This window comes from Taudactylus pleione, unplaced genomic scaffold, assembly GCF_031769625.1.
Source record: "Taudactylus pleione unplaced genomic scaffold, aTauple2 ptg000845l, whole genome shotgun sequence".
Classification (NCBI taxonomy): domain Eukaryota; kingdom Metazoa; phylum Chordata; class Amphibia; order Anura; family Myobatrachidae; genus Taudactylus; species Taudactylus pleione.
In genome coordinates this window covers 4,901,961-4,927,157 of record NW_028285247.1, presented here as the reverse complement: position 1 = coordinate 4,927,157, position 25,197 = coordinate 4,901,961, and the positions used below count along the sequence as shown (strand labels likewise).

Sequence of the window (25,197 nt, the reverse complement as noted above, 5' to 3'; positions counted from 1 at the left end):
TAAAGCACATTTGCCTATCTCAACCTGTTCCTGAAATGTACACACCACAAAGTTAACATGGCAACTAAGCATTAAAAGAAAAGAAAATGAATAATTAATTACAAATATCATCACAGCTATAAAAGTGCGGTGTGTGGTGTGGGAAAAAAACTATCTCAACCTGTTCCTGAAATGTACACACCACAGAGTTAACATAGCAACTAAGCATTAAGAGAAATAAAAATGAAGCAATTACAAACATCACAGCTATAAAAGTTGGTGTGGGAAAAAACAATCTCACTATTTCAACAGCCATCGCCATTTCAGAAATGTCCTGCAGCAAAGCCTCTGTACGTGTAACTATAGTATAGGAAACATTACAGTGCCACCTAGTGCAATGTAGAAAAATAAAAAGGAGCTTTAAAGAAGAGAAAATTGAAAAAAAAAAAGAATTGGCAGCGGTGGGATTCGAACCCACGCCTCCAGAGAGACTGGAGCCTAAATCCAGCGCCTTAGACCGCTCGGCCACGCTACCAGACAATAAAGCAACTAAATTGTCATTTTGATGTGTCATAATCGGACAAAGCCTTAGTGGGGTGTATTATGGATTATTATTGATTCTTTTTTTTCTTTTTTTTTAACGTAAGACTCTGCAGTATATACAGTGCTTCTGCTTAGTGAGTAACAAAACAAAAGAGTCACTGTGTTTTCTACTGCATGGCACAGTTTTATTGAATAAATGCTATACACATGTATGCACTAAAACAATCGCTTTTAGCTATGAGGAATACACTTCAGGATCAGGATGGATGTGTGTGCAAGTTTAAAGAATCGCAATCAGCCCCAGTGGCCTAATGGATAAGGCACTGGCCTCCTAAGCCAGGGATTGTGGGTTCGAGTCCCATCTGGGGTGTACCTTTTTTTTTTTTCTTTTTCTTCACAAAACTAGTTTTGACATTTACAATTAAAATAATTTTATTTTCTAGTTAAGAATTTTGTAGCTGCGATCACTTTAGCTTACTTGCCATGGAATTTTATTAAACTGAATACATTGCAGAATGAATACATTATTAAATAAATTAGCAAATAAATACATGGCTAAATAAACAATATGAGATTTATTTTTTAAAGCATTTCTAAAGTATTTGGTACATACAAACACTGATGTATTCATTGTTTGTGTGTTATCCTAGGTTATTTGCTATCTTAAAACATATTTGAGAATTTTTGTGTACTGAGGATAAATTGTGCTGAGATCATGGATTTAACTTCAGTTATTAATTGCAAACTAACCAAACTAATAAGTAAATAAAAAAATCTGAATAAATAAATAACTGAATGAATAAATATATAAATAGCTGAATATTGAAATAAATAATTTCATAAATAAACAGACAAACAAACAAACCAAACACTTTAAATACATTTTAATGTATGTAAAAAAGCTAAATGAATTTATGACTGACTACCTATGAAATAAACAGAATTGTTAAAAGCCGAAATAGCTCAGTTGGGAGAGCGTTAGACTGAAGATCTAAAGGTCCCTGGTTCGATCCCGGGTTTCGGCAGGCTATTTTTATTACTAATGTATTATTTCTTGTTAGCACAGAGTGACTGACACATTAGTAGGTGTAAAAGAAGTAGGTGCTCACGCATATGAAACAAATATTTTTATTTATTTACATATTTATAGGGAAGCAAACATCGCAGTCAAACAATTATTATTGGAGAATGAAACTAGAAGAAAAAATAAATAAACACTGTCAGAAGTGGGATTCGAACCCACGCCTCCAGAGGAGACTGCGACCTGAACGCAGCGCCTTAGACCGCTCGGCCATCCTGACTACATGTAAGGTCCTCAGTTAATCCCAATCTGTCTTTATAATTTCAGCAATAAATAAAGTACATTATGCAGCTTCCTGTTAAATATCCCCTTAATGCTGCTGAGCTAGAAAAGCCTGAAAACATACAATTTCAGTTGTAATCTGAATGTTCCATTAAGGGTATGCAGTCAGGATGCCGACCGTCTAAATGCCGACCGTCGGCATCCCGACTGTCTAATCCCGGCAGGGGTCTAATGACAGGCGTCGAAATCCTGACACCTGTCATTTTACCTAATCCGGGAGCCCGGCCCACGGCATCTCGATCGAAGGTAAGCCGGGCGCCAAGCACGGACAGGGGGGGGGGTTAGCGATGGGGTTAGGTTAGGGGCTCCCGGGGGGATCTAGGGTTAAGCACCCCCCCGGGGATTAAGGGGGTGTTAGGGTTAGACACCCCCGGGGGGAGGTTAGGGTTGGGGGGGGGGGTAGGTTAGTTTATACTTTCCTTTAGCGCAGTTGGGATCTTCACTGGTGCTGGTCTGTAAATCATACCAATCCCCCATTAAGCATAAAAAGATAAAGCATTCTGATAACGTTAGGTTAATGCCTAATGGTATATTCTGGACATTGCGCTTAAACCATTGACTTTTCTAGAAATCTGCTGCAGCCATTTCCCATAGCCAGTTTTTTATTCAGAAGACATGCAACAAGTAACATTGTTCACTTACAAATTTATTACAGAAATTAAAATAAATATGTGTAAAATACATTGCAGAGGACTAAAAAAAATACTATAAAAAATAAACTGTATGCTATACCCATTTTTTTTAAGCAAATGCATAAGGAAGCAATCAAAGGGCCAGATTCATTACGGATCGCTATTGCGATCACAGCTCCATAACCGCACGCAGATCTCCTGCAAAAATATGCTAATGATTGCTAACGCAATGCTGTCGCACTGCCAGCATAGAGACGGCTACATCAGAGGCACTCGGGGCCTGATTCAGTTACATATAATTCCATCATAGTGCGGTTCTCACAATTTATAGCAGGCTGTGCATACCATGGGGCCTACATACGCAACTTTCAGCAACTCCGTTTTATTCTGCGATGTAGGCATCCCCACTTGTGACTGAGTGGGTGTAACTTGGCAGCAACAGGGCAATCACTGATAGGATAAGTATTTTATGGGTGTGTTGTGGGCGTGTTGATGGACCTGCAGGCTATTGGTCAGATTAATTAATATGGCCTCCGATGATGAATAAGCCCCATGGTTTTAGTTTTATCACTGATTGCTGGTTGGAGTGAATGGAACCTAAATGGTACAATATCATGGTCAAATGTAGGCAGTGGAAGTAGTTTTCTCACTTACCAAATATAATCTTTCCTACTCTGCCTTGGCGTGTGAATGTCAGTCAGCCTGACAATGCCCATTTCAAAGGGCAACTATTTTATTAGTAATAGGGTTCAGAGCATTTTCTCAAAATGGGACAGCAAACCAAACTATTAATGGGGATTATCTACATCTCATTCCACTGGATCTGTGGCTAACCAATAAAATGCATCACCCATCAGACCAGAACACCAAACAGTCTCAGGCATGGTATTTGTTTATGGGAGATTATGGGGTATTTTTATCAAATCATTTAGGTATTAAATCATTTTATAGGAATCTAAAGCTAGAGAAATCAGAGATATATCTTGCATTAGGCTAAATAATGCTTAAAAATGGCAGTCCCTTTTATAATCAAAAGGGGCTGTGTAATCTTGATCAAGCTCCGAAGAGCTACGCTTGTTTCTATTGGCTAACACCGTTTTCAGTTTATCTGCTTTTAAAAAAACTTGCCGTCGAAATACGTTAAGCAGGGAGGCAATGGTCCTCTCACCACACCAGGGTTGTAAGCACTGATGGCCTGATTCCGAGCCAGTTGCTCTGACAGAATCATGGCCGGTCTTTTTTTTTTTTTTTTAGAACAGCCTCCTGGCCGCTCGCATAGCTGTGGGTGGACCACCCACAGCTATAGCGAGCGGCCAGGAAGATGGTCACGATGGTCAAGACCATCACGACCATCGGGCTTGTGAGGAGACCCTTGTGGTAGGGTCTCGTTGCCGCAAGCCCCAGAGAGATTTCGGCTCTGACAGAGTCACTCAACATCGACAGCACGCCCGCTTTGGTGCGAGATCCGGAGCGACGCATTGCCCGTCGCTATCCGGGGCTCGCTCATGCGCACGATGGAGCCGGCTCTGTCGAGCGCATGTGCTCTGGGCCGCCATCGACCTGGTTGCGAGCGCTCAGCGCTTGCGACCGGGTCTGAATTAGGCCTTGAGACAGCTGTGTTTGGAGTAGAATGAGTGTCACAATAATGAAAGTCATTATTATGACTTTTACTAAACATTTCCCAATACCATCTGGTAGGCAAATTGAAGCATAAATATCCTATATTGGGGCCCATTTATCAACGAGTATTATCATACACAACGAGTTTTAAAACTTGTTGTGTATTATAAATGGTGCTCCAGCCAATCAGCTCCCAACTGTCATTTTTCAAACAGATGACAGTTGGAAGCTGATTGGCTGGAGCACCATTATCATACGCAACGAGTTTTAAAACTCGTTGCGTATGATAAAACTCGTTGATAAATGGGCCCCATTGTCTTTTAGATGATATGCTGAATTATTTTTTTTAAACATGTGAGTGTGGAATTTATATTGAAATAGTGCGAAAGATAATTTACAAGATTCCTTCTCCTCTTTTTCTTTTTGGGTAATGTGGAGATGGAATGGAATGACTACCGATGCAAATACCACAATAAATATTCAGGGATTTAAGAGGTTGATTTGCAAGAAAGAACTTTTTCTGTAAGGAGAATACTATTGGCATCTATCAGTGTTTTACGGTGTTTACTTGAAATTGGAACCCACAAAATGTTCCTCTATATACAGTACATTAGTCACCAGGGTATTTTCTCACACTAACAGAATGACACTATTTTCTTTTTTATGCAAATAATATCCATTGTAAAGTGATTGCTGATATGATAGAAGGATGAACAGACTAATGCAGTATCATTTCTTTATTTACATTGTCTATTTACAAGGTTTTGGATCGTACTGTGTAAAGTTTCCACCTTTTTCTGCCTGTTGCACTTGTTTACTAGATCAAGATCCTATTTGAATTTTCATGGTAGGACCACATTTTTTGTTAAATAGGGGCCTTTATCAAACAAATTTGTTGATATTGCTGCATGTGTGGCCTGAATAGAACTGGAACATTTTAGGGGCTGGTCTTGCTTTTTTTTATTTCTGTGCTGGGTGGATTATTAGAGCTGTATCGATGTTGATATAACTTAATGTTGATGTAACTCGGCTTTCCACATACACTCTTGCACTCTGAGGGTCTCATTCAGACCCGCTCGCGAGCGCAGGACGCTCGCAAGTGGGTCGATGGTACCCAAATGCGCATGCGCACGACGGAGGGAGCTCCGTCGTGCGCATGCGCGAGACCCGGCTAACGACGGGGTAGCCGTCGCTCCGGGACTCGCACCAAAGGGGGCGTGCTGTCGATGTTGATTGACAGCACGCCCCCTTTGGTGGGCCTGCTGGGGGCGTGGCTGCCAGACGGAGGCGTTCCCATGGGAACGCCTACCGTCTGGGTCCGGCCCCACTGACAGCTGTGTGCAGAAATTGTTCAAAGTCTACACCCCTCTGACAGGTATATTTACCTGTAGAAGCACAGAAGTAAGCACAGGTGTATTCTCTGAATAAAATGTACTGATTAAGACTATATGGGTGCAGGGTGTGCGTTGTGTGCCCCTCTGGATCCAGGTGCCCGTGTACACTGCACACCCTGCACCCATTACAGATACGCTCCTGGACCTCTACCTCCTTACTAAAGAAACACCTCTCACCACTGCAGTTGTTCATTTTATGCCCCGTAGTAGTGCCCTAGTACATTTTATGAATGATAGTGGTACCCTAGTTCTTGTTATGCCCCATAGTAGAGCCCTAGTTCACATTATATCATACAGTGCACCCAGTTCATATTATGCCATATTATAGTGCCCCAAATAAAAATTATGTTACATTGTAATGCTGTCAGTACACAAGGCATACAGGGCCTGATTCAGACCTGCTCGCTAGATGCGATAGTTCGCACGATGTGTATGCAAATTGCATAGGCAGTGCTACCGCACAGCAATGCATTAGCACGCCCAGTATTTCTTAGAGAGCGATCACATAGTGTATGCATACACCCACCAGCCTGTTTTAAGATGCCCACTTGTGCACGTCATGTCCAGGAGTGTATGCAACCATCTGTACATCGGATGCTATCGCAGCGTTCGAGGCTGACCATACCCTGCCGTAAGCACTGCGAGCACTTCAGTATAAAAACAAGCCAGGTGACGTGTACTATGATGCTGTCTTATAATTATGCACACCTCTAAATCGCCATTGAGATGCTCAGGCACGCCTGCGTTTGCACCTCAACTCCCCCGTTTTTAATGGCCAGCCCCTGTTACCACCTACAAACGGCTTCCCCTGTCACTCACTCTGCTGGGCTGTCTATGTGCAGCGAGCGAATGCATTGTGAACTTTCGCTAAGGTATGCGCACGCGCACTGCAATGCATACACACTGCATACCATCGGCAGCAGCGAGAGTGTGCATCTTAGCGAGCGGGTCTGAATCAGGCCCACAGTCCTCCAGTTCACATTATGCCACACAGTGATTAGCGAGCAATCCGGGAACCTAGTAGACAAGTTTTTGACCTGGGTTCAGTTGAGTCAGGCCACCTCCCCTAAGCCGCTGGGCCTCATAGCAATGGCACTTACTGCACCTACATCCATGGATTAATTAATATCACCCTCTTTATAATGCCATCCTTGCTATACTGTCAGTTCTGGCCTTTGTCTTGCAGTATGAAGAGGAAGCGCTGGTTAAACAGTGTTTCATAATTTGTAAACTGCTGTAATATTTTAAGTACTAACATACAGTATATATTATTGAAAAATTTTGTCAGAAAATGAAGATTTGTATAACAGTAAGATTTTCTGAGGACTGCACAATAAGTTATCACTATACAGAATTTGAATTGTAGGTGAAACTCTTCCAGTCACACAATCACCCTCAGCATCCTTCTGTTGGTGAGATACATTGCTTCAGTCAGGTCATCCAAGAGGATTTAACGGAAATGACATATTAAAAACGAGTCATTTTGTGGTGAGTCTATAGTCTGTCACAGCTGTTATAGAGTCCCATATAGTGAGCTGCATATACTGTAAGACGCTTCGAGTCACAGAGGATCCCTGTATTATATAGAATCACTGGATGCCAGTGGAAAATGGCTGCCGCATGCAGACTCCCAGTCTCCCTCATGCTGGGCATTGCTTGGCAAGACTGCTGTCAGAACTTGTGCTTTCCTCCTGTACAGGAAGTTTGCACCTCTCACCTCCTGAGAGAAGAAACACGAACAAAATATAAACTGTAAGCATTAGTCAGCTAGTACGACTAAAATGTGCAGCGTGTGAGATATATAGCCAAGCACAGGAGCCCATGTCATGTGATAACATAAAACTATATAGAGCGCCAGTGAACTGTATACATCATAAAAGGGAAGCATAGTATCCCATTAATAAGTATATAAAAGCACAAAACAGTGTAGAATGCCAACGTGAAGCTATAAGAAGGTAGCAGCCTCAGATAGAAAGTTTTATGGGGCAACAAAATTAAATAAATACATTTAAAATGTGAATTAGCACTTGTTGTATAAATGAAAATGCTTAAAAATGACAAAATCAAAATTTTAGCGCACACAGCTAATTTCTAAACTATTATAGACATTTCTCTAAGTAATGAGAGACGTTTTTGTTGCAAAGACGGTGTAATACTTACTAATGAATCCTCTTTTCCTCTTTTTACGGTTTGTCTGTATTATCATAGTAATAATTATTACAGCAGAGACTGACAATAGGATAACTCCAATTAGAATTAATGACAGGGCCCCTAAGAGAGTAAAACAGGGCAGTATATATTATTAACATATACTTGTAAAGTGCAATGGAATTTGCTGGCGCTATATATCATGGAATCTGTGCAAAAGAATAGTTAATATTTTATAGAAATCCTGTTAACATTCCAAAGCATTATAGACTTTCCATAACCTGCAGCGCAACATAGTTTTCCAAGGTGCAAATTGCTTTTGCTGTTTATTTATTTTTTGCTTTGAACCAGGGACCTCATTCAGACTCGCTCGCAAGCATTATGCGCTCGCAAGCGGGTCGATGGAGGGGCACTGCTCACACACCTATGTTGATCTACAGCTCGCCCCGTTTTGTAGGCGGGGCGGGGGGGTGGCTGGACAAACGGAGGCGTTCCTGAAGGAATGCCTGCCGTTTGTGGGCGGCCCTACTGACATCACTCGTGATGTCAGTAGTGAGCTTCCTGCTCTATTTGAGTAGGAAGCTCACTGAGGCTTGCGGCACACGAGATCCTACCACAAGGGTCTCATCGCAAGCCCGATGGTCGCGATGATCACTACCATCACCTGGCCGCTCGCAAAAGCTGTGGGTCCATCACCTGGCCACTCGCTAACCCACAGCTTAGCGAGTGGCCAGGAGGCTGGGTTAAATTTAAAAAAAGCAGCCGCCGTGATTCAGAGCGAGCGCTCGCTTTTTGCGAGCACCTCTGAATGAGGGCCCAGGCCTGCAATGCCTAAAGGTGGGAACACACCTGATAGATATATCTGCAGACTATGCAGAACATATGTTCTGCATACAGTCTGCATGATCCATCGTGACTGACTTCACAACTGGACTGGCACTTAAAATGCGCCCACCCAGTTGAGCTGTCAATCAAAGCCAGCCCATGTAGCAAGTGTACAGGCGGTTGGCTGACCGCCCGTACACACAGCACGATGCCCCAATATATATGCAGATATATTGGGTATCGGCTGTGCAGCACAGCCGACGCAATATGTCTATGAACGACGTCGTTCACAGACATATCGTTGGTACACACTGGCCAACGCACACACGATATATCAGCTGTTCAAGTGAACGGCCTATATGTCGGCCAGTGGGTAGCCAGCATAATTCTATTTAACCAGGTTTGGTACACAAACATACGCCAAAATAAGGGTGTAAATTAGGGATGTGCAGGCTCGGATAGGTTCGAGTTTGCACGTGGAGTTCGGATTTTTCCCTCCAAAAAAACGGAACTCAGAAAGAGGCAAAACGTCATCTTACATGGACGAACATCATCATTCCTGGACTTTTGTCCAGGAATGATGATGTTCGTCCATGTAAGATGACGTTTTGCCTCTTTCTGAGTTCCGTTTTTTTGGAGGGAAAAATCCGAACTCCACGTGCAAACTCGAACCTATCCGAGCCTGCACATCCCTAGTGTAAATATATTTACACAATATTGTTTTCAGTCACAAAGGAGGAATGTAACTTTAGACGTAGGCAACTCCTGTGTGTGCATGAAAATAGACTCTTGCTAGGTGTAAAAAGAAATGACAAACACACTTACCCCAGGCCAGAAAGCCATTCTCTATGGTTTTCTCAGTGCTGGATATGTCAGAAGAAATCTTTGTGATGTTCTGAATAGTGGTGGCACTGCCTTGCTGTTGAATAGTAATTCCATGACTTGAATGTGTCGGTGTTTGTGTTACAATTTTGGGGGGAACATCCAATGTGACATTCGCTGGTTTGGTACATTTTACATCTAGTGTGGCAGAACCTGCCTCCAAAATTGTTTCACCTTTTTCGGTGCAGCTGATAAAAAGAAAAACCACAGAAAAGGGATAAAATGGTATGAAGAGAAACAAGGCTGCAAAGTGAAGAAACATGCAACAAATGATTAACCATACACCGTGTTGGGGCATGCTCATCCCACGCTAAAGGGTAAATCTACTAAGAGTCATGCCTGGCCAAGAATGAACACGCTGGGCATAGCTGAAACAGGTGTGAGTTTTTCTCTATCAAATACACAAATTTACTAAGAATCATGTTTGACTGAATAATTTTTACTAATGGTCTATGGAATCGTGTTTGATCGTGTGCAAGTTCAGCTGAAATAAATAGAAGAAGTGCCTGTGAGCAACATGTTCAGCAGAAGCACTGCACAGATCAGTGTAATTTGTGCAGTGTTTTTGGTGTAATAAAGAGTTACAATTTAAGAAAAATTGAGCCAGGTCCCCTCCCCTTAAGCGTAACCCTGGGCTGACCAGTTTGTGGCTGGAAAATGCTTTGGCAGGGAGACACCCCAAGCTGTGTGTCTCCCTGCTATGGTATTACCAACCCAGCTGGTTCAGACCGGTGCTGGTTATAGGAAAATAGGGAGAACCCCACGTCGGTTTTTCCCCTAATTTTCCTTTAGCAGAACGGGCTCAGAGGTCCAGGGATGGTATTGCTTTTGGGGGGAAACCCCATGCCTTTTTAAAAAAAATCTTTATTACACCTACAACACACAGAAAACTGCACAGATCACATTGATCTGTGCAGTGCTTCTGCAGAACACGCTGCTGAGGAGGTGGTCTATTTAAAACTTCTATATTGGTCCTGGTTTGCAAACACGATCCTGTGTAAATCACAGTGTCTACCTGTTTATAGAAAGTGCTTGCGAGTTAGTTTGATGGTGTATTGACTTCTGTTTGTGTGTTCGGCCGTGTTTTGCAGGCAGAATCATGTTTCTACACCCGAGTTTGGCTTTAGTAAGCTCTGCGTTTCAAAATCAGGGAAAACAGTAAACACACACGGGAATGTAAACTCAGCCAGACACGATTCTTAGTAAATATATCCCTAGGAATTATATGTAGGAGCTTGCTTCAGGTAGCATTTTCAATTGGAGGGGCAGTAAAAACTTAATCTTATCTGTGTACATTGTTAGTGAATGTGGTGGGCTGTCAGTGCTTTTATCAGAGACCATTGTAATGTCAGTGTTTATTAAGCTCTGCCTTAGATATTAGTTCAGTGATGGCTATAAATGAGACCATAGCAGCAGGGGCATATCTGTAATGGGTGTTGGGTTTGCGGTGCACTCAGGCCTCTGGACCCATAGTTTAAAACTTATCTGTCCGGAGTGCTGCTGTGCTGAGGGGGACTGTGGCTCAGACCAGCCCTGCCTACATCAGCCCCTCCACCCTGAACATAATGGGCTTTTGTGTGCAGGCTACTAGTGTGCAGTACACGGCCGCGCATACACATCAGGAAGGGGGGATGGAGCAGGAGTCCAAGTACAGCAGCAGTAAGAGCTAAGGAGGTCCACCTGACAGTGGAGACAGCAGCTGTTATTCTGCCCCAGCACCTACTAGATCCACAGAGAGCTCTTGGGAGGTGAAAGCTTTAGAAAAATACTGATTGAGGACAATAAGGGTAGTTTTTGTGGGATGTGGGGAGGGTCAGTGTGGTATTTGTTGTGGCATGGGGAGGTCAAAGTTGATGGTCTGAGTGGTTTCTGGAGGCATGTGTGGTGGTGGTACATGAGGCTGTCCAAATGGCATGTAGAGACAGGTAAGATGGTCCAAGTGGTATAATTTTCCTCTCTGTTCCTGCCTATGTCAGCCTCTCAGCCCTTTTCCTGCATTCTGCCTTTTTCCTCTCTGTGCCAGCCTTTTTCTCATTCTCTCTGCCCATTCTCTGTCTGCTCTAGCCTCTGCCCATTCTCTGTCTGCACCAGCCTCTCTGCCCATCCTCTGCCCCAGCCTTTCTGTCCATCCTCTGCCCAAACCTCTCTGCCCATCCTCTGCCCCAACTTCTCTGCCCATCCTCTGCCCCAGCTTTTCTGTCCATCCTCTGCCCCAGCATCTCTGCCCATCCTCTGCCCCAAAGTCTCTGCCCAGCCTCTGCACCAGCCTCTCTGCCCATCCTCTGCACCAGCCTCTCTGCCCATTCTCTGCCCCAGCCTCTCTGCCCAACCTCTGTCTGTTCCAACCTCTCTGCCCATCCTCTGTCTGCTCCAGCCTTTCTGCCCATCCTCTGTCTGCTCCAGCCTCTCTGCCCATCCTCTGTCTGCTCCAGCCTCTCTGCCCATCCTCTGTCTGCACCAGCTTTTCTGCCCATCTGCCCATCCCTTGTTTGCGCCAGCCTCTATTCCCACTGCCTCACCCAGTCACCCTCTCCCTCCTGTAACCCACAGCCTGTCACCCACTGCCTCTCCCTGTCACCTCCTCACATTGGGTAAAGTAAATAATGCGGTCAAACCCCTCTACCCCCGAAAATGAAGTTTTCGGGGGTTTGACTGCATTTCTCATATGCATCAACCCCCAGAATGTGATATATTCAGTGGGCAACGTTATTACCGTCAGCATGGATGCAAAGGGTGGCATGATGCATCACATTCCAAATACGAAGCGTCATGCATGCCGCCCATTGTCACTCTTTGCCTCTCCCCATCACCCTCTCCCCTTCATCCTTTTCTTCTCCTCATCACCCACTCCCTCTGTCACCTCCTTTGTAGGAGGGCACAAATTTATAGTTTGCAGGGGGGTGTCAAACACCATATCACCAGCCCTGGGTTGGGGAATGACAAGAGAAAATATAGCCTGTGTCTCCAAGGGCTTGAACACAAGCTTATTGCTAAGCTAAATGACATAAAACTGCTAGTGAAACGGGGTAGGTACAAGGCCTCTTACAGCTGCCAACACAGGAATCAATAAACGAAAACAAAGTTTACTCATCATTTGCATATAGGTGAGGCCCTTTGTGGGCTCAGCCAGTATTCTCAAGCAGTGTGTTTGCTTTAGCAGCTGATGAGAGTCAGACAGACTGTCATCGGCTGCTGCTCCAACTGCCAGAGCCGGACATCTTCCGGCTCCCGCAGTGAATAAAATGGGAGCACTACAGGGGTGGAATACTACTGGGGGCACTACAAGGGGGGGACTCCTGGGAGCACTACAGGGGGGGAATACTACTGGGAGCACTACAAGGGGGGGACTACTACTACTGGGGGCACTACAAGGGCAGGACTACTACTACTGGGGGCACTACAAGGGGGGTACTACTACTGGGGGGGACTACTACTAGGGGCACTACAAGGGGAGGGGACTACTACAAGGGGCATTGCATAGGGGGAAGGGGACTACTACTAGGGGCACTACATAGGGGGGAGGGGACTACCCCTGGGGGCACTGCATCGAGGGACCACTGCTGGGGGCTCTATATAAAGGGCAATAGTGGGGGTACTGCATATGGGGAAGACTACAACTGGGGCCACTATTTAAGGGGCACTGCATAAGGGTTACCACTACTGGGAGCACTATAAAAGGGGCTTACTACTGGGGGCATAAGGGGCACTGCATAGGGGGGATCACTACTGGGGGCACTACTCGAGGCCTGCATAAGGGTGTCCTCCTGTGGCACAGGGTGGCACTGCATATGGGCACTACGACAGGGGGCTGCCCCATATCTTTATTTTTACCTTACATTAATCCCATATGGACCTGCCTCCTAAATAGAACACTTCAGGGAGGGGGGCGCCGTAGCACGCACGTTCTTTCGAGCACCCTGGCTACACGCTACTCCTCTGCCAGGGCCGCCTGCATGCATTTGCCCCCCAGGCTAAAAGTTGCCAGCCAGCCCCTGTTCTCAAGATTTCAGGAAACCAGTTCTCTTGGAACCTCAATGAATGTAACACAAGGCAGAATTCTCCTGGTCTTGTCTGCAGATAGAACCCCACAAAATAGAAATGGCAATAACTAAGACATTTTTTTAAATAAATTTGTATCAACTTACTTTGTCCATGGGCGACATACACTGTTTTCTTTAGTTGAGAAATATCCGGATTGACATAGGCATTCTAAAATAATAAAAATAATAATAATTTGTCATGGTACTCCAAAAGATATGACATATGTTTGAAAGACCTTAAAAATCATTAAATATAATTGAGCCGAAAATAGCGCCGAAACGCAATCCCAGCACATACTGAGCCCTATGTGCAATTCACAACAGTAACTTGACAGACACATTGCCCTTGCTCATAAGTTCTTTATTGTGTTCTGTTACTGAAGTCTTAAAATTTAAAAAGAATTTCAGGTTCAGCATGCTTAGAAAGTTCTTTAATATGGCCATAAGCTTAATTAGATTTAGGGCTCTACCAAACATGTTCAAGCATTATTAGTTCCTTTATATTAGAGGTGTAAATTCATTAAGTTTTTTAGTTGAGAAACCCTTTTACCAGCTTTGGTCTATGTGCTGCCTCTGGGCAGTATAATTAAATAGTCTTCTCCTGACATCAGGAGCTAGTTTTTGTGGTACCTGTAAAGCAGCTTGCAGTAAGAAAACATAATAATAATAATAATTATATTGTAATAAATTATATAGCGCATTTTCTCCAAAAAGACTCAGACTGCTTGAGCATCGAATATCTCCACTGGATTTTCAGCAGACTGTGGAGGACAGGAGGTAAGTTCTACCATTATGCTATGTGTTTTAATCTGCTTCACATTAAAACTTCTGTACCACATTAAACCTATTGTAATTGTACGAAACATACTGTTATTTTTGATTTCTTTTCCTTTGTCACACCGACAAGCTGTGTTTCTGTAATTTTTTGGAGTACTTCCTTCAGGACAGGCGCACACAGCATCTGAGCTTTTGGAACATGGTTGTATTTCGATACTTCCTTCGTCTGTGAAGTAAGAAACAGACGTAAATAATTTTTTACAGTATATTTATATTTCTTCTTCTTTCTGCACAGCACTACCCTGATCCAGTGTATTATTCCCCTTAAGACCCAATGGTTAATTCAAGCAAGCAGTTGCCAATGCCCTTTATGCAAACTGGAAATTCACAAGATAAGGCTTCCACAGCACTGCTGCTTAGTAAAGAACACCTTAATGGGACGGAGGATCCTAGTTCTACAGCATCACAGAGACCTGCTGACAGAAAGGATGAAGATTTGCTCTCTATGGACCAAATTCAGGGTTGCATGCTAATCAGGCCCGACTGCACCTATTTTTAAAAATGCAAATGTTTGCCTCTATGTTATGTAGAGATGTACGCACTTATGTGAACGCCCACCCTATTCATATCAGATGGTTGGTATCATACCCATCATCATTATCTATATACTCTTGCACCAGTACTATCCACAGATCCACCTAAAAATAGCCATATGTACACATAAACAACAGCAATTCCATCAATATACCCTTGATAAACTTTGAATATGTACAGTACAAACGTACTGTTATCACCCAGTCATGCACCTATGCCACATGCTGTGCTGAAAGAACAAAAAAACGTCCAGGGAGGTAGGCCAGCCCCCCCCCACACACACACTCACAGCTACATCACCAATGTGAGGGGTACTGTGACATAATGTGTTCTGGGAGTATTATTTACACATGACACTTTTAATAACATCACCAGCATATCATTTTGACAATCTTATTGGTAGGAGCCCCAACAAGTTAGTCGCCCTGGGGCCCCCCAAACCTTAATATGGCCCTGGCTACATTTGGAATTGCAAATGAGTTGTATGCACCTCTGAATTGCCTGTAGAGGTGTACTCTCACCTACAGAACACTCGCAACGTGAAGATACGCAAGGGTTATCCGCAAAATCGACTTGCATGCAACTGTGCCCCTATATTTTGCCTATGGTCCTGTTTTTGTTGCTTACCTTTCTTACAAGGCATGCATCTCCTACAGAGGTCCCTGGCGTTCTCCGGGTTATAATATTGGTCTTTGCAATCTCTACACTTTGATGCTGAATTGCCTGGAATGCATATGTCTGATATTTCTTGACCTGAAAAAAGCACTAATAAATAAAGCAGGCCAAATACAACACTATAAGACATGAGAAAGCGGGTATTTTTTATTCCGCACAAGACTAAAGGTAGAAACATGATATAGAAATGGACCAACTATCAGAAAATCAACAGGCTTACAGCACTGGCTTCCTTTATTCTCTCATCTGCGGTCCTATGCTGACAGCTGGACAGCAGAGATACAGGGTGGGATGTTTTCATTATCGCATAAAAATTCTGATACATCCTCTTTTGCCTGCATATCCGGCATTTGTGATTGCCAATGTGCAGGTACCCTTACCTTCCAGGTCAGTTCTTCTGATTAGAGCCATCCTGGCGATGTAATGACTTCCGCTTTTATAACTGGGGAGTCCTATTGAGAAGACACTGATCACAGGGGTCAGGCAAGCTGTGTTAAAAACCTGCTGGGGGTCCAACAGGGATTTGCTGAGAGTTGACAGCAGTCTAAGTGACTACAGCAAATAATTGTCCAGGGGTCCCCTGGCTGCAGTGACAAATCCAAAGAATCAGGGGGATTTGATTTACAGTGCAGGGGAGAGGGAGATCAGAGCTTGAAACAGGACTCCTCAGCAAGATTAGTGAGGGTAGGCAACTATGTTGGGATGGGATCCCTCTCAGATATAAGAGACAGGGGGAAGATGAGGGAGACAGAGGTGAGATACAGGTAGAAGGGGGGTGAGGGGGACTGAAAGGAGAGACAGATTGGGGGAGGAGGACAGAGATGAAAGACAGGAAGATTGGGGGGGAGGGGGGGGTTAAGGGTACTGAGAAGAGATACAGAAGCATAAAATCCAGGCACAATAGCTAGCGATCCGTTGCATTACGATGAATTTAAAATTCTAGTAAACCATAAATAGATAGAGGTATGTTTATCTAAGGACACTCGAAAGATAGGTTATGTAAATAATAAACTATACAGTATTTATTGCTAGTACATTAATATAGAACACACATATATATTCTTGTGCTCAGCAAGAGATAAACCTCAACACATTCAGAATGTCAGTTAAGTAGCAGCTTATTTCAGAATCATTCAGCAGAACTGATGGTATAGCATCAAGGTTCTGCTCTTGTCAACAATAAATGGCCAATTGTTCTGTAACTCGAAAACTGTAATTAGGAGACATACTCCACACTTTCAGTATATCAGTCTTGAATCAAGATATGATATATTTGATACATTTGGCAGCATCGCATCCCCCATAGAAACCTATGGGGGAGGCGGCTGCCGGCGGCAATGGAGGGATCGCAGCAGGTATCGGAGATACCTGCTGCGGTCCCTCCTTCATACATTCGGGGAATACTAAGTATTTGAGGTAAACCCCCGAAAACAGGTGTGTTCGGGGAATTTACCTCAAATGCACTTTGATAAATGGGCCCCAAAGTCAATGTATTCAACTTCAGTATGGGAATCAAAATGATAAGTTCAGGCTCCAGTTTAATTAGCCTAGTGATTTGATTCTTCATGCAGCACAGCAGATCTCAAAGCAGTTCATATAGGGGCATATTTATCAGTAGACATTTGTGGGGTATTCCTTAAAAACACCCATTTTTGTGAGATATATGCAAATTTCAAGTATCACCTGTTTTCAATTGTACAACCAGACACCATAGTTTTCTATGGGGACTGCCATATGTGAGATTTACCAAGCTCCTGAATGCAGCGCATAATTGTAGTCTAAGGTCTACACATTCCATAATATTTACCGAGAGAAGGCACTGGCCGCTGACACATGCATGGTTTGACCACGCATGCGCTGTAACGTGGCCGATAGCCGAAGCAGGAAGTAAAGTGATCACAATAGCTAGCAATTACTTTACTTCAAGCACACCGCAGGGATGTTTTTAATACATTCCGATATAATTTTTATTGATACCCTATCTCCTCAGTATCCTTTGATAACGGCAGCTCTTTCTATTTATTGTTAGTAATTATATCTTATTTGGCCTTTGAAGATTTTCTCCCTATTTAAGAACCACTGCTGGAGGAGATCAATTTATTTAATGTGTGATTGTACAGAAGAATTGTTGCGGGTAAATTATTCAGAACAAACCTGACTAGACCTGGATGACGTGTTCTCTCTGAGTTTACGATATATATTAACCTAATGATAGTTTAAAGATGTATCTCAAAGTAACCTCACTGAGAGAAAGGAGTTGTCATCTTTTGAAGGCTATCTGAGCTACCAATAGTGGGAATGTCTTATCTCCGTCTGTCACACGTTTTCTGCCAAAAGACATTACCTTTATGTTTTGAAGATCTTATTATAAACATCTAATTGTGACATTTTTATATTTTAGGAGTAGGGTCCGACTTGTCAGATACTGGCCTATTTAGTTTAAGTTGTATTATGGACATCACATAATGTCTGAGCTGGAGATAAGGAATTGGGCATAATGTAGTCATCCAGCTCCAATCCTAGAAGGAACTCTGAATTTCCATAGGGTGTACCTGCAGATTGTAATGTATGTGTTACCATATCCTGGGAAGAAAAGTTAGAATGGTGAAGGAATGTTGCTGGATCATGTGGAGCAATCAGAACAAACATTTCTATATCATGACCTCTGTCAGTGTATGGGATAGGTCAAGAAACCATCCAACAATTTATTGAAAAAGGGCATAGTGGGAAAATGTACTATGCCAGGGAATCCATGCCTCCTTGTCCTCTGCTGCATTGCAGTTTATATTTATTATTTGATTTTAGCTCATGCCAAATACAGTTGTTAAATAAGTTTGATCATCTCGTAATATCTGACCTAGTTAGAATCACATGGAGGACAACTTACAAATTACAAAGGTCTAAAACCTAATAGTTGATAAATACGCCCCTAAAGAAGATGATGTTAGCTGCCGTGGCCAAGCTCCGAAAAGCTTTAATTCCGAAGTTTGTTAAATCTGACAGCTCGTAAATAGATACACTGGAAATGCAGGGACCATGGAAGGTAATGCCGATATCTTGTGGGGCCCCTCCATGTTACATACAAGGGATCCTTAATATTTGCGGATACCCCCAAAAAAGGCTGCTTTGGGAGATATCCCACAAATATTATTTTATAAATAGGCCCCTAAGTGTGCAATGAACCAAACCGGTTCTGCTCCGGGGCTTCCCCTATGACATTATTTCCGCTTAATGATGTATGAAAGCTGCAATGTCTGCAGATCAGAAAGTGTCATGACTAGATAATAAACATATTTTTGGCCGAACAAAAAAAAAATACTGATCTATTTTTACAAAAACGGAAATATCACCACCCTCGCATTTTTATGGGAGGAAACGGTACTGTAGGAACATAAGTACTTCACAGGATGAGGAGGTGACAGATCTAGAAAAAAATATATATATATTTGAAACTGTGGAGGAAGTATTTGATTTCTATACACACCAGACTTCATGGAAAATGATACTCATGCCGCTGCTGACTGAGCCCGATTCAGAGATTTACGTAAATCCAATATTTCCTTAAATCTCTGATGTTTGATGATCTGTGTATGAACAGGAACCGCACTGCTCAGGTTCACATCTGGTCCTGAGAGGACAGTGCCCCAAAAGCTGCAGCTAGATAGACATGCTGCTGGCATTTGGGTACAGCAAAGGGGAGCGTTCCAGAAAACTAGTCATGTTGGCACAGTTTTCTGGGCATGCCAAAGATCAGAGAAGTCGGCAGTGGGTGTCTTTATACTTAAGACATCTCTGGCGACATCTGCATCATTTTTACAGAGACACCCTGTACAAAGACGCAGTGGCGACAATAATAGCGTACAGCTCTAAATCAGGCCCTATGTAAAGAGGGAAAACTTTTCATCAGTTAACAATTTGTTCGATTGAATTAGACTCTCCCAGCGAGTCTGTGTCTTTTGCTAATGATGTTTCTGTTGCCTTCAGGTGGAAATAAAAACATAATAAAAGTAGTTTCTGCTCCCATCCTGAAGAGTCAGCTGGCATGGATGAATTCAGTATGAAGAGATGGTAGTCTGAGCACTCACATTATAGAACGTAAAAGCAATAACAGAATTTGACAAAAGACAGGATATATTCAGACAGTTTCTTTATTTGTTGCAACAATATTGTAGCTGTCTAAAACAGTTAAACCTTTCTTACCCACACACATGAAGTTTAATCAATATATCTTTTCATTGAGTGACTGCTCAGTCCTATTCAATACATCAAAATAGACGTTTTCAACTCTGATGTACTGTAGTAAATTGGACTGACAGATTAGTATGCTGCTCGGCGAGTACAGTGAGCTTTTGCAATCACCATCGGGGGACACGGTCACCAGTGACGTGTGGTGAGGTCAGTGGCTGGGGAAGCACACATGTATAATAACAAACACAGTTTTTATATAAAACTCTGGAGAAGGACAGAGAGTATAGTAGAGGAGGAAGTATGACAGAGAAAGCTCTGCTTCCCCTGCCTACCCTGACCGCACATCCCTGTGCTGTCCAGACAAACATCATGACTATGTGTGATATGCAAGTAAGCAGCAAAAGCCATAAAATAAACCACAAATGTTTGATCTCCTAGCATATTGCTGGGACCTGCAATATATACTGCCACTTGCCTGAGCAGCAGGGAATCGGTATGACATACCGCCGGACATAAGCCCGGCACATGTAATACCGACGCCAGAAGACTGAAGATCCCGACAGGGTAAGTATTTTAACTATCCCTAACCGTCTCCTTCCCGTAACCCTCCTTTAGGGGTGCCTAACCCTAACCTCCCCCCTAGTGCCTAACCCTAACCTCCAACCCTAGTGCCTAAGCCTAACTTCACCCCAGGGGTGCCTTACCCTAACCTCCCCCCCTAGTGCCTAACCCTAACTTTCCCCCAGGTGTGCCTAAACTTAACCTCCCCTCCCCCCACACATAAATCTAACCCAGGGGGGGTGCCTAGCCCTAACCCACCCTTCCCCTAGCCTAACCCTCCCAGGGATGGGTGCCTAGCCTTAAGTCCCCCCAGGAGCCCCTAAACCTTACCCTCCACCCCCCGCGGCTGTCTGCTCACGACGCCTGGCTTACCTTCATTCAATATGCCGGGTGTAGGGATTTTGGAGGGTGGACAATGATAGGCATCGGGATTTCGATGCCTATCGTCCCACGTCTGGATTTTACAGTCTGGAAACCGGCGGTCGGCATTTTGACCGCTGGCTTCCTGACCACATACCGAGTAGCGGACGTGTGCTAGCACCAGGATTAGTGATTCCAATCCCAACATGATTTCGCAGCAGTTTGCTGTTGTGGAGCTCCATTGGTGTCAGCAAGTTGTCTGAGCTCTATCAACTCCCCCTGGGTACATGATGATCTGCTTTACATCTTCTCATTTCTCTTCCTCTTGCATTTACGGAATCAGTATGGTTCAAATCCCGACAGCGGCAGCCCGGCAAGGGTGAAAATCCCGATCATAAATTAAGGTAAGTATCGCTAACCTTTCTAACCCTCCCTTACGGGTGCCTAACCCCCCTCTAAGTGCCTAAACCTAACCCCCCCTTCCCCGCAGCCTAACCCTAACCCTCCCGGGGAGGGGGGGGGGTGCTTAACTCTAAGTCCCCACCGGAAGCCCCTAACCTAATCCTCCCCCCCTGCGGCTGTCTGCGCCCAGCTTACCTTCGATCGGGATGCCGGGCTCCCGGCTAAGGTAAAATGACAGGCGTCAGGATTTTGACGCCTGTCATTAGACCCTTGCCGGGATTAGACAGTCGGGATGCCGACGGTCGGCATTCAGAACGTCGGCATCCCGACTGCATACCGCATTTACTGAGGCTGTATGAATTAATTTGCTCTACCCTTATTATACATGCCTATGTATATATATATATACACACACACACTTGTCACTCTGTAACTTTAATTTTCAGAAGTTAATGAGTTATTGTTCAGCTATTTGTCAAGACATTTTCTTAGTTTTATTCCCTCTTCCTAATAAGCAAATTACTGTAGTCATATAATAGTTAAGTATTTGTCCGAAAGAAAAACTGAAATTAATATTTTCCACAACAAAATTATATCAACAGTTCATTTATCACATAAAAACAAACAGCTACTTACCATTATTAGCACTTAATTAAATAAAATAAACCGGACTATTAAACAAATTGTAAGAGATGAAAGATAAATGGTCTCACCTGCAGCACAGAAGTTGCAGCAAACTGCTCTACCCTTGGACGTTTCGGGATATTGGTTTTTCCCACAGCTGGGGGGGGCATAATGAGAACGGACCAGCAGGGGTAGCAGCACCGTGAGCTGGATATAGAAGCCAGACATCTCAAGAGCAAATGAGCAATTTTCCAGCTTTGGAGGAAGTTATGCTTCTCTTACTAACCAATCATCAATTAGAGGGTGGGGATTTTCTCAGCACGGGTTTGAAGGGTCAATTATATATTTCTTGCACGAGCAGTGCTGTGTGTACTATAATTCTCATTCTGAAATGTTAGATTATAAATACAGTATTTGTTTTATTTATTTTGTGTTTCTAAAATTAATTTTTGAAAAACATTAACAAAGGCCAGGGAATAAGACTGGGGAAAGTGAATGGCATTCTATAATAGAATAACAGGAATTGTTCAGTCAGTATTGAAAAATAGGGACATTTCTTCAAGTGCTGAGGACCGTCAGCATTATCATCTGCCATGTGCACCTGCCCTGGACCCTGACCACCCACAGATAATACAGGTGAGGTCAGTCATGTATGTATCTAATGTGCATGTAGTCAGGATAGCACAAACATGCCACTTACTGCAGTCAGATACATTAGAACTCCCTCATCCTGCCCAGCCAGGCACAGGTGAACATAAGTGGCACAATCACAGAAATCTGCATGGACTCATATGCATGCACCAATGTTCTGGGCATTTTCACTGTGAATTCACACAATGCACCAAGCTGGCACAGTGCATAAGACCCAGAGTCTAGTAGTTAAAGGTGAATAAATCAAGCTTATCTGTTGTCGTTAACATTTAAAAGGCCTGATCCAGTGATGAACACTAATGCCGCCACCGATACTGCAAATTTGTATGCAGCAGTCGTGCGAAAATATGCTAATGTTGCAGCTGGGATTGTATTGAGATGCCTACCGGCAGCTTTGCAAATCCAAGCGATTGTGTACAAATACCCAGCATCGGACGCAGAAGCGCCTAGTAACCCCCACAGTGGTCACAACACTCCTGTGTTTGAGACGGTATGCGTTCAGCATCCCAGTGGTTACGATGCCGACACTTACAATACCGTCGCCAGAATACCGACGCCGGTCAGAATCCCGTCGCCAGAATACCGACCGCCGGGATGCTGAAGATAAGTAACGGGGTTGGAGGGAGGGTTAGGTTTAGGCACTAGGGAGAGGGTTAAGGTTAGGCACTAAGGAGGGAGGGTTAGGGTGCAGGGAGGGGGAGTTTAGGTTCAGGCACTAGGGGAGAAGTTTAGGTTAGGCACCAAAGAGGGAGGGGTAGGGTAGGGAGAGGGGGAGGGTTAGCATACCGAATAAACAACTGTTGGTATATTTACCCTGTCGGGATCCCGGCGTCGCGATTCTGACCTCCAGGATCCCGACTGTTGGTATTTCATACCGATTCCGTTTGAGACGCTCCTTCCCCGTTATATGCCCCAAAAACTCCATGTTATATGCCCCAAAACCTTGCTGCAACCACGACGGTAATTTAATTTGACACGCGAACTGTGAATCATATGCATGCACAGACCATCGATAATCACTCAAATGCAGAAATATCAGGTCTGCATCCATCTCTGAATCATGCCCTATAAGTGAGATGTTATCCTCCATTGTCACTCAGAAGATAAACCAGACGATTATTGGACCTTAGCATAAATTTGCCGGAATCAGAACCGAACACAAAAAATGCCAGAAGATACCTCAGTTTAATATTTTAGGTTTAATATAAAATTAATCTGATTAAAGAGTGTAAATGAATAAATTATATGTGCATATCACATAAGATCACCCATATCCTGAAGGATGGAACCAACCACAACCAGCAATAAGGAGTTCCATGCCGGCATGAGACTTCAGGATTATGTCACAGTGAAAGCATCCTGAAACCATATTACAAAACCCAGGTAAAACTGCTAAGTGATGACTAATTTTTATCATAAGAAAAATGCAAAATCTAATGTGGATAACTCATCCAAAATGGCGGCAACTGTGGACCTACAATGCACTGGATATAAACAAATTTCAGTGACTTCATGAAATATGACCTAAAAAAAGGAGCGCCAACAAACTTTGTTAGCTAACAGTGTCACGAGATGGCACATGACGCACCAAGGTGTAATGCCAATTATAATAAATAATGGCGTATTGTCCCAATGACATACACTCTGATACTTGCTTTTTCATTGAAAAGTGTCCTCCCCCCACTGACCTAAGGAAGGCATAGAGATGAAGTAAATGGGAGGGTCATTTATTTCATTTCTATGCCCTCCTTAGTTCAGTTTGGTTACTTTTATATTTATGGTGTTGTTCACTAATGCAGTTTACTCATCCTTGGCCTCATGAGCTGTAAGGTTAGGTTAGCTTTGTCTGTGTGTATCTGATATCTAATGGTGCGTACACACGGTACGATTTTTATGAACGATAATGATAAATCGTTCATTTTTATGCAGCGAACTATCAACAAATGATATCTGTGGTCGTCCGTACAAGCAGACCAACTTGGACGATTTCATCACAATGACTTCACTGAAAGATATCTATCAGTGTTGAATCTTACCTAGGGGTTGCAAGGCTGCAGCCCTGCAAGTAAAATCCGCCACTTCAGTGTGCTAGTGCAGTCCGTGACTGCGCTGACTTCACTGTTACTGGAGGTGGCTTCTCATTGGAAGCGCCACCTGCCAGTCACGCTGAAGACAGGCAGCCAGGGGAAGGAAGGTGTCTCCTCCCCCTGGGACTGCCAGTCCGGGCTGCGAACAGTGGAAGCCGCTGCTCTGCCCTTTGGCATCCCTACAGGGCTTCTCAGGGCTTCAAACAATGCAGCCCTGAGAAGCTGGTGTTAAGCGCGCGCATGCAGGGCGTCACCACCGCTCATGCACATGCGCCAGTCCCGACGTCTGCGGGATTCATTGAGCAGGCATCGGGGCCCAAGCCAGCAGCTGCGGCAGCCCCCTCAGGCAAGATGGCAGGAGCCGCTGCTGATTTCTATCATAGATATCTTTCAGTGTGTGCACCCAATACCGTTCGTCCTGCACTACAGAAAAGTTCAAGGGAAATCGTTCGTTGTGCAGCGATTGTACCCAGCACGAGACCCCTGTGATGTTTGCATTTTACCATTATCATTACTGCACATGTATTCCTGTTAAAGTTCATTGTGAACTCTTTTTGTCTTCAATAAATATAGATTGCCTAAAAAATGTACTATTTTGCACTATTATTGCAATTAATAAGTAAAACAAAAACAATATAAAAGTGTAACTTTAAATGTGGACTAGAATGTCTTTCATCTCTTATGCAAACTGATGTGGTTTATGTTGTGTGAACATTTCAGGAAAGGGGGCGATTGTAGCGGTAGACATCAATTGATCATAAACACTGTGAACCTAAATAGAGCAGACCTACAGTATGCTGAGTGAGGACATAAAGCCTAGTCCTGGATCGTTGAGCCACAGGATTCTCTTGG

The 25,197-nt window shown here is 43.6% G+C and overlaps 1 protein-coding gene and 4 non-coding genes across 5 annotated transcripts; 2 read left to right on the top strand and 3 right to left on the bottom strand.

Moving 5' to 3' along the window:
- Nucleotides 1-432: 432 nt before the first annotated feature.
- On the bottom strand, nt 433-514 carry TRNAL-UAG (transfer RNA leucine (anticodon UAG)). The gene has a single exon. It is a non-coding gene; the product is annotated as a tRNA-Leu (tRNA).
- Nucleotides 515-819: 305 nt separating this feature from the next.
- On the top strand, nt 820-892 carry TRNAR-CCU (transfer RNA arginine (anticodon CCU)). Its single transcript has one exon. It is a non-coding gene; the product is annotated as a tRNA-Arg (tRNA).
- A 582-nt stretch (nt 893-1,474) lies between these two features.
- TRNAF-GAA (transfer RNA phenylalanine (anticodon GAA)) lies at nt 1,475-1,547 on the top strand. Its single transcript has one exon. It is a non-coding gene; the product is annotated as a tRNA-Phe (tRNA).
- A 193-nt stretch (nt 1,548-1,740) lies between these two features.
- TRNAL-CAG (transfer RNA leucine (anticodon CAG)) lies at nt 1,741-1,823 on the bottom strand. The gene has a single exon. It is a non-coding gene; the product is annotated as a tRNA-Leu (tRNA).
- Nucleotides 1,824-6,918: 5,095 nt separating this feature from the next.
- TNFRSF4 (TNF receptor superfamily member 4) lies at nt 6,919-21,866 on the bottom strand. The gene is made up of 7 exons (XM_088458650.1): nt 21,697-21,866; nt 15,425-15,550; nt 14,295-14,429; nt 13,532-13,595; nt 9,330-9,574; nt 7,692-7,802; nt 6,919-7,251 (listed from the first exon to the last, which is right to left on the bottom strand). The coding sequence occupies exons 1-7, from the start codon at nt 21,833-21,835 to the stop codon at nt 7,172-7,174; spliced, it is 900 nt and encodes a 299-aa protein (XP_088314776.1). The 5' UTR covers nt 21,836-21,866; the 3' UTR covers nt 6,919-7,171.
- Nucleotides 21,867-25,197: the final 3,331 nt, after the last annotated feature.

What these genes read in the sequence shown, in the direction of transcription:
- TNFRSF4 (XM_088458650.1), bottom strand. Translation starts at nt 21,835, where the DNA reads ATGTCTGGCTTCTATATCCAGCTCACGGTGCTGCTACCCCTGCTGGTC. An exon ending in ATGCATGCCTTGTAAGAAAG is followed by an intron (nt 14,430 to 15,424) that starts GTAAGCAACAAA and finishes CTTACTTCACAG; the next exon opens with ACGAAGGAAGTATCGAAATA. An exon ending in GAGGAAAAGAGGATTCATTA is followed by an intron (nt 7,252 to 7,691) that starts GTAAGTATTACA and finishes TTCTTCTCTCAG; the next exon opens with GAGGTGAGAGGTGCAAACTT.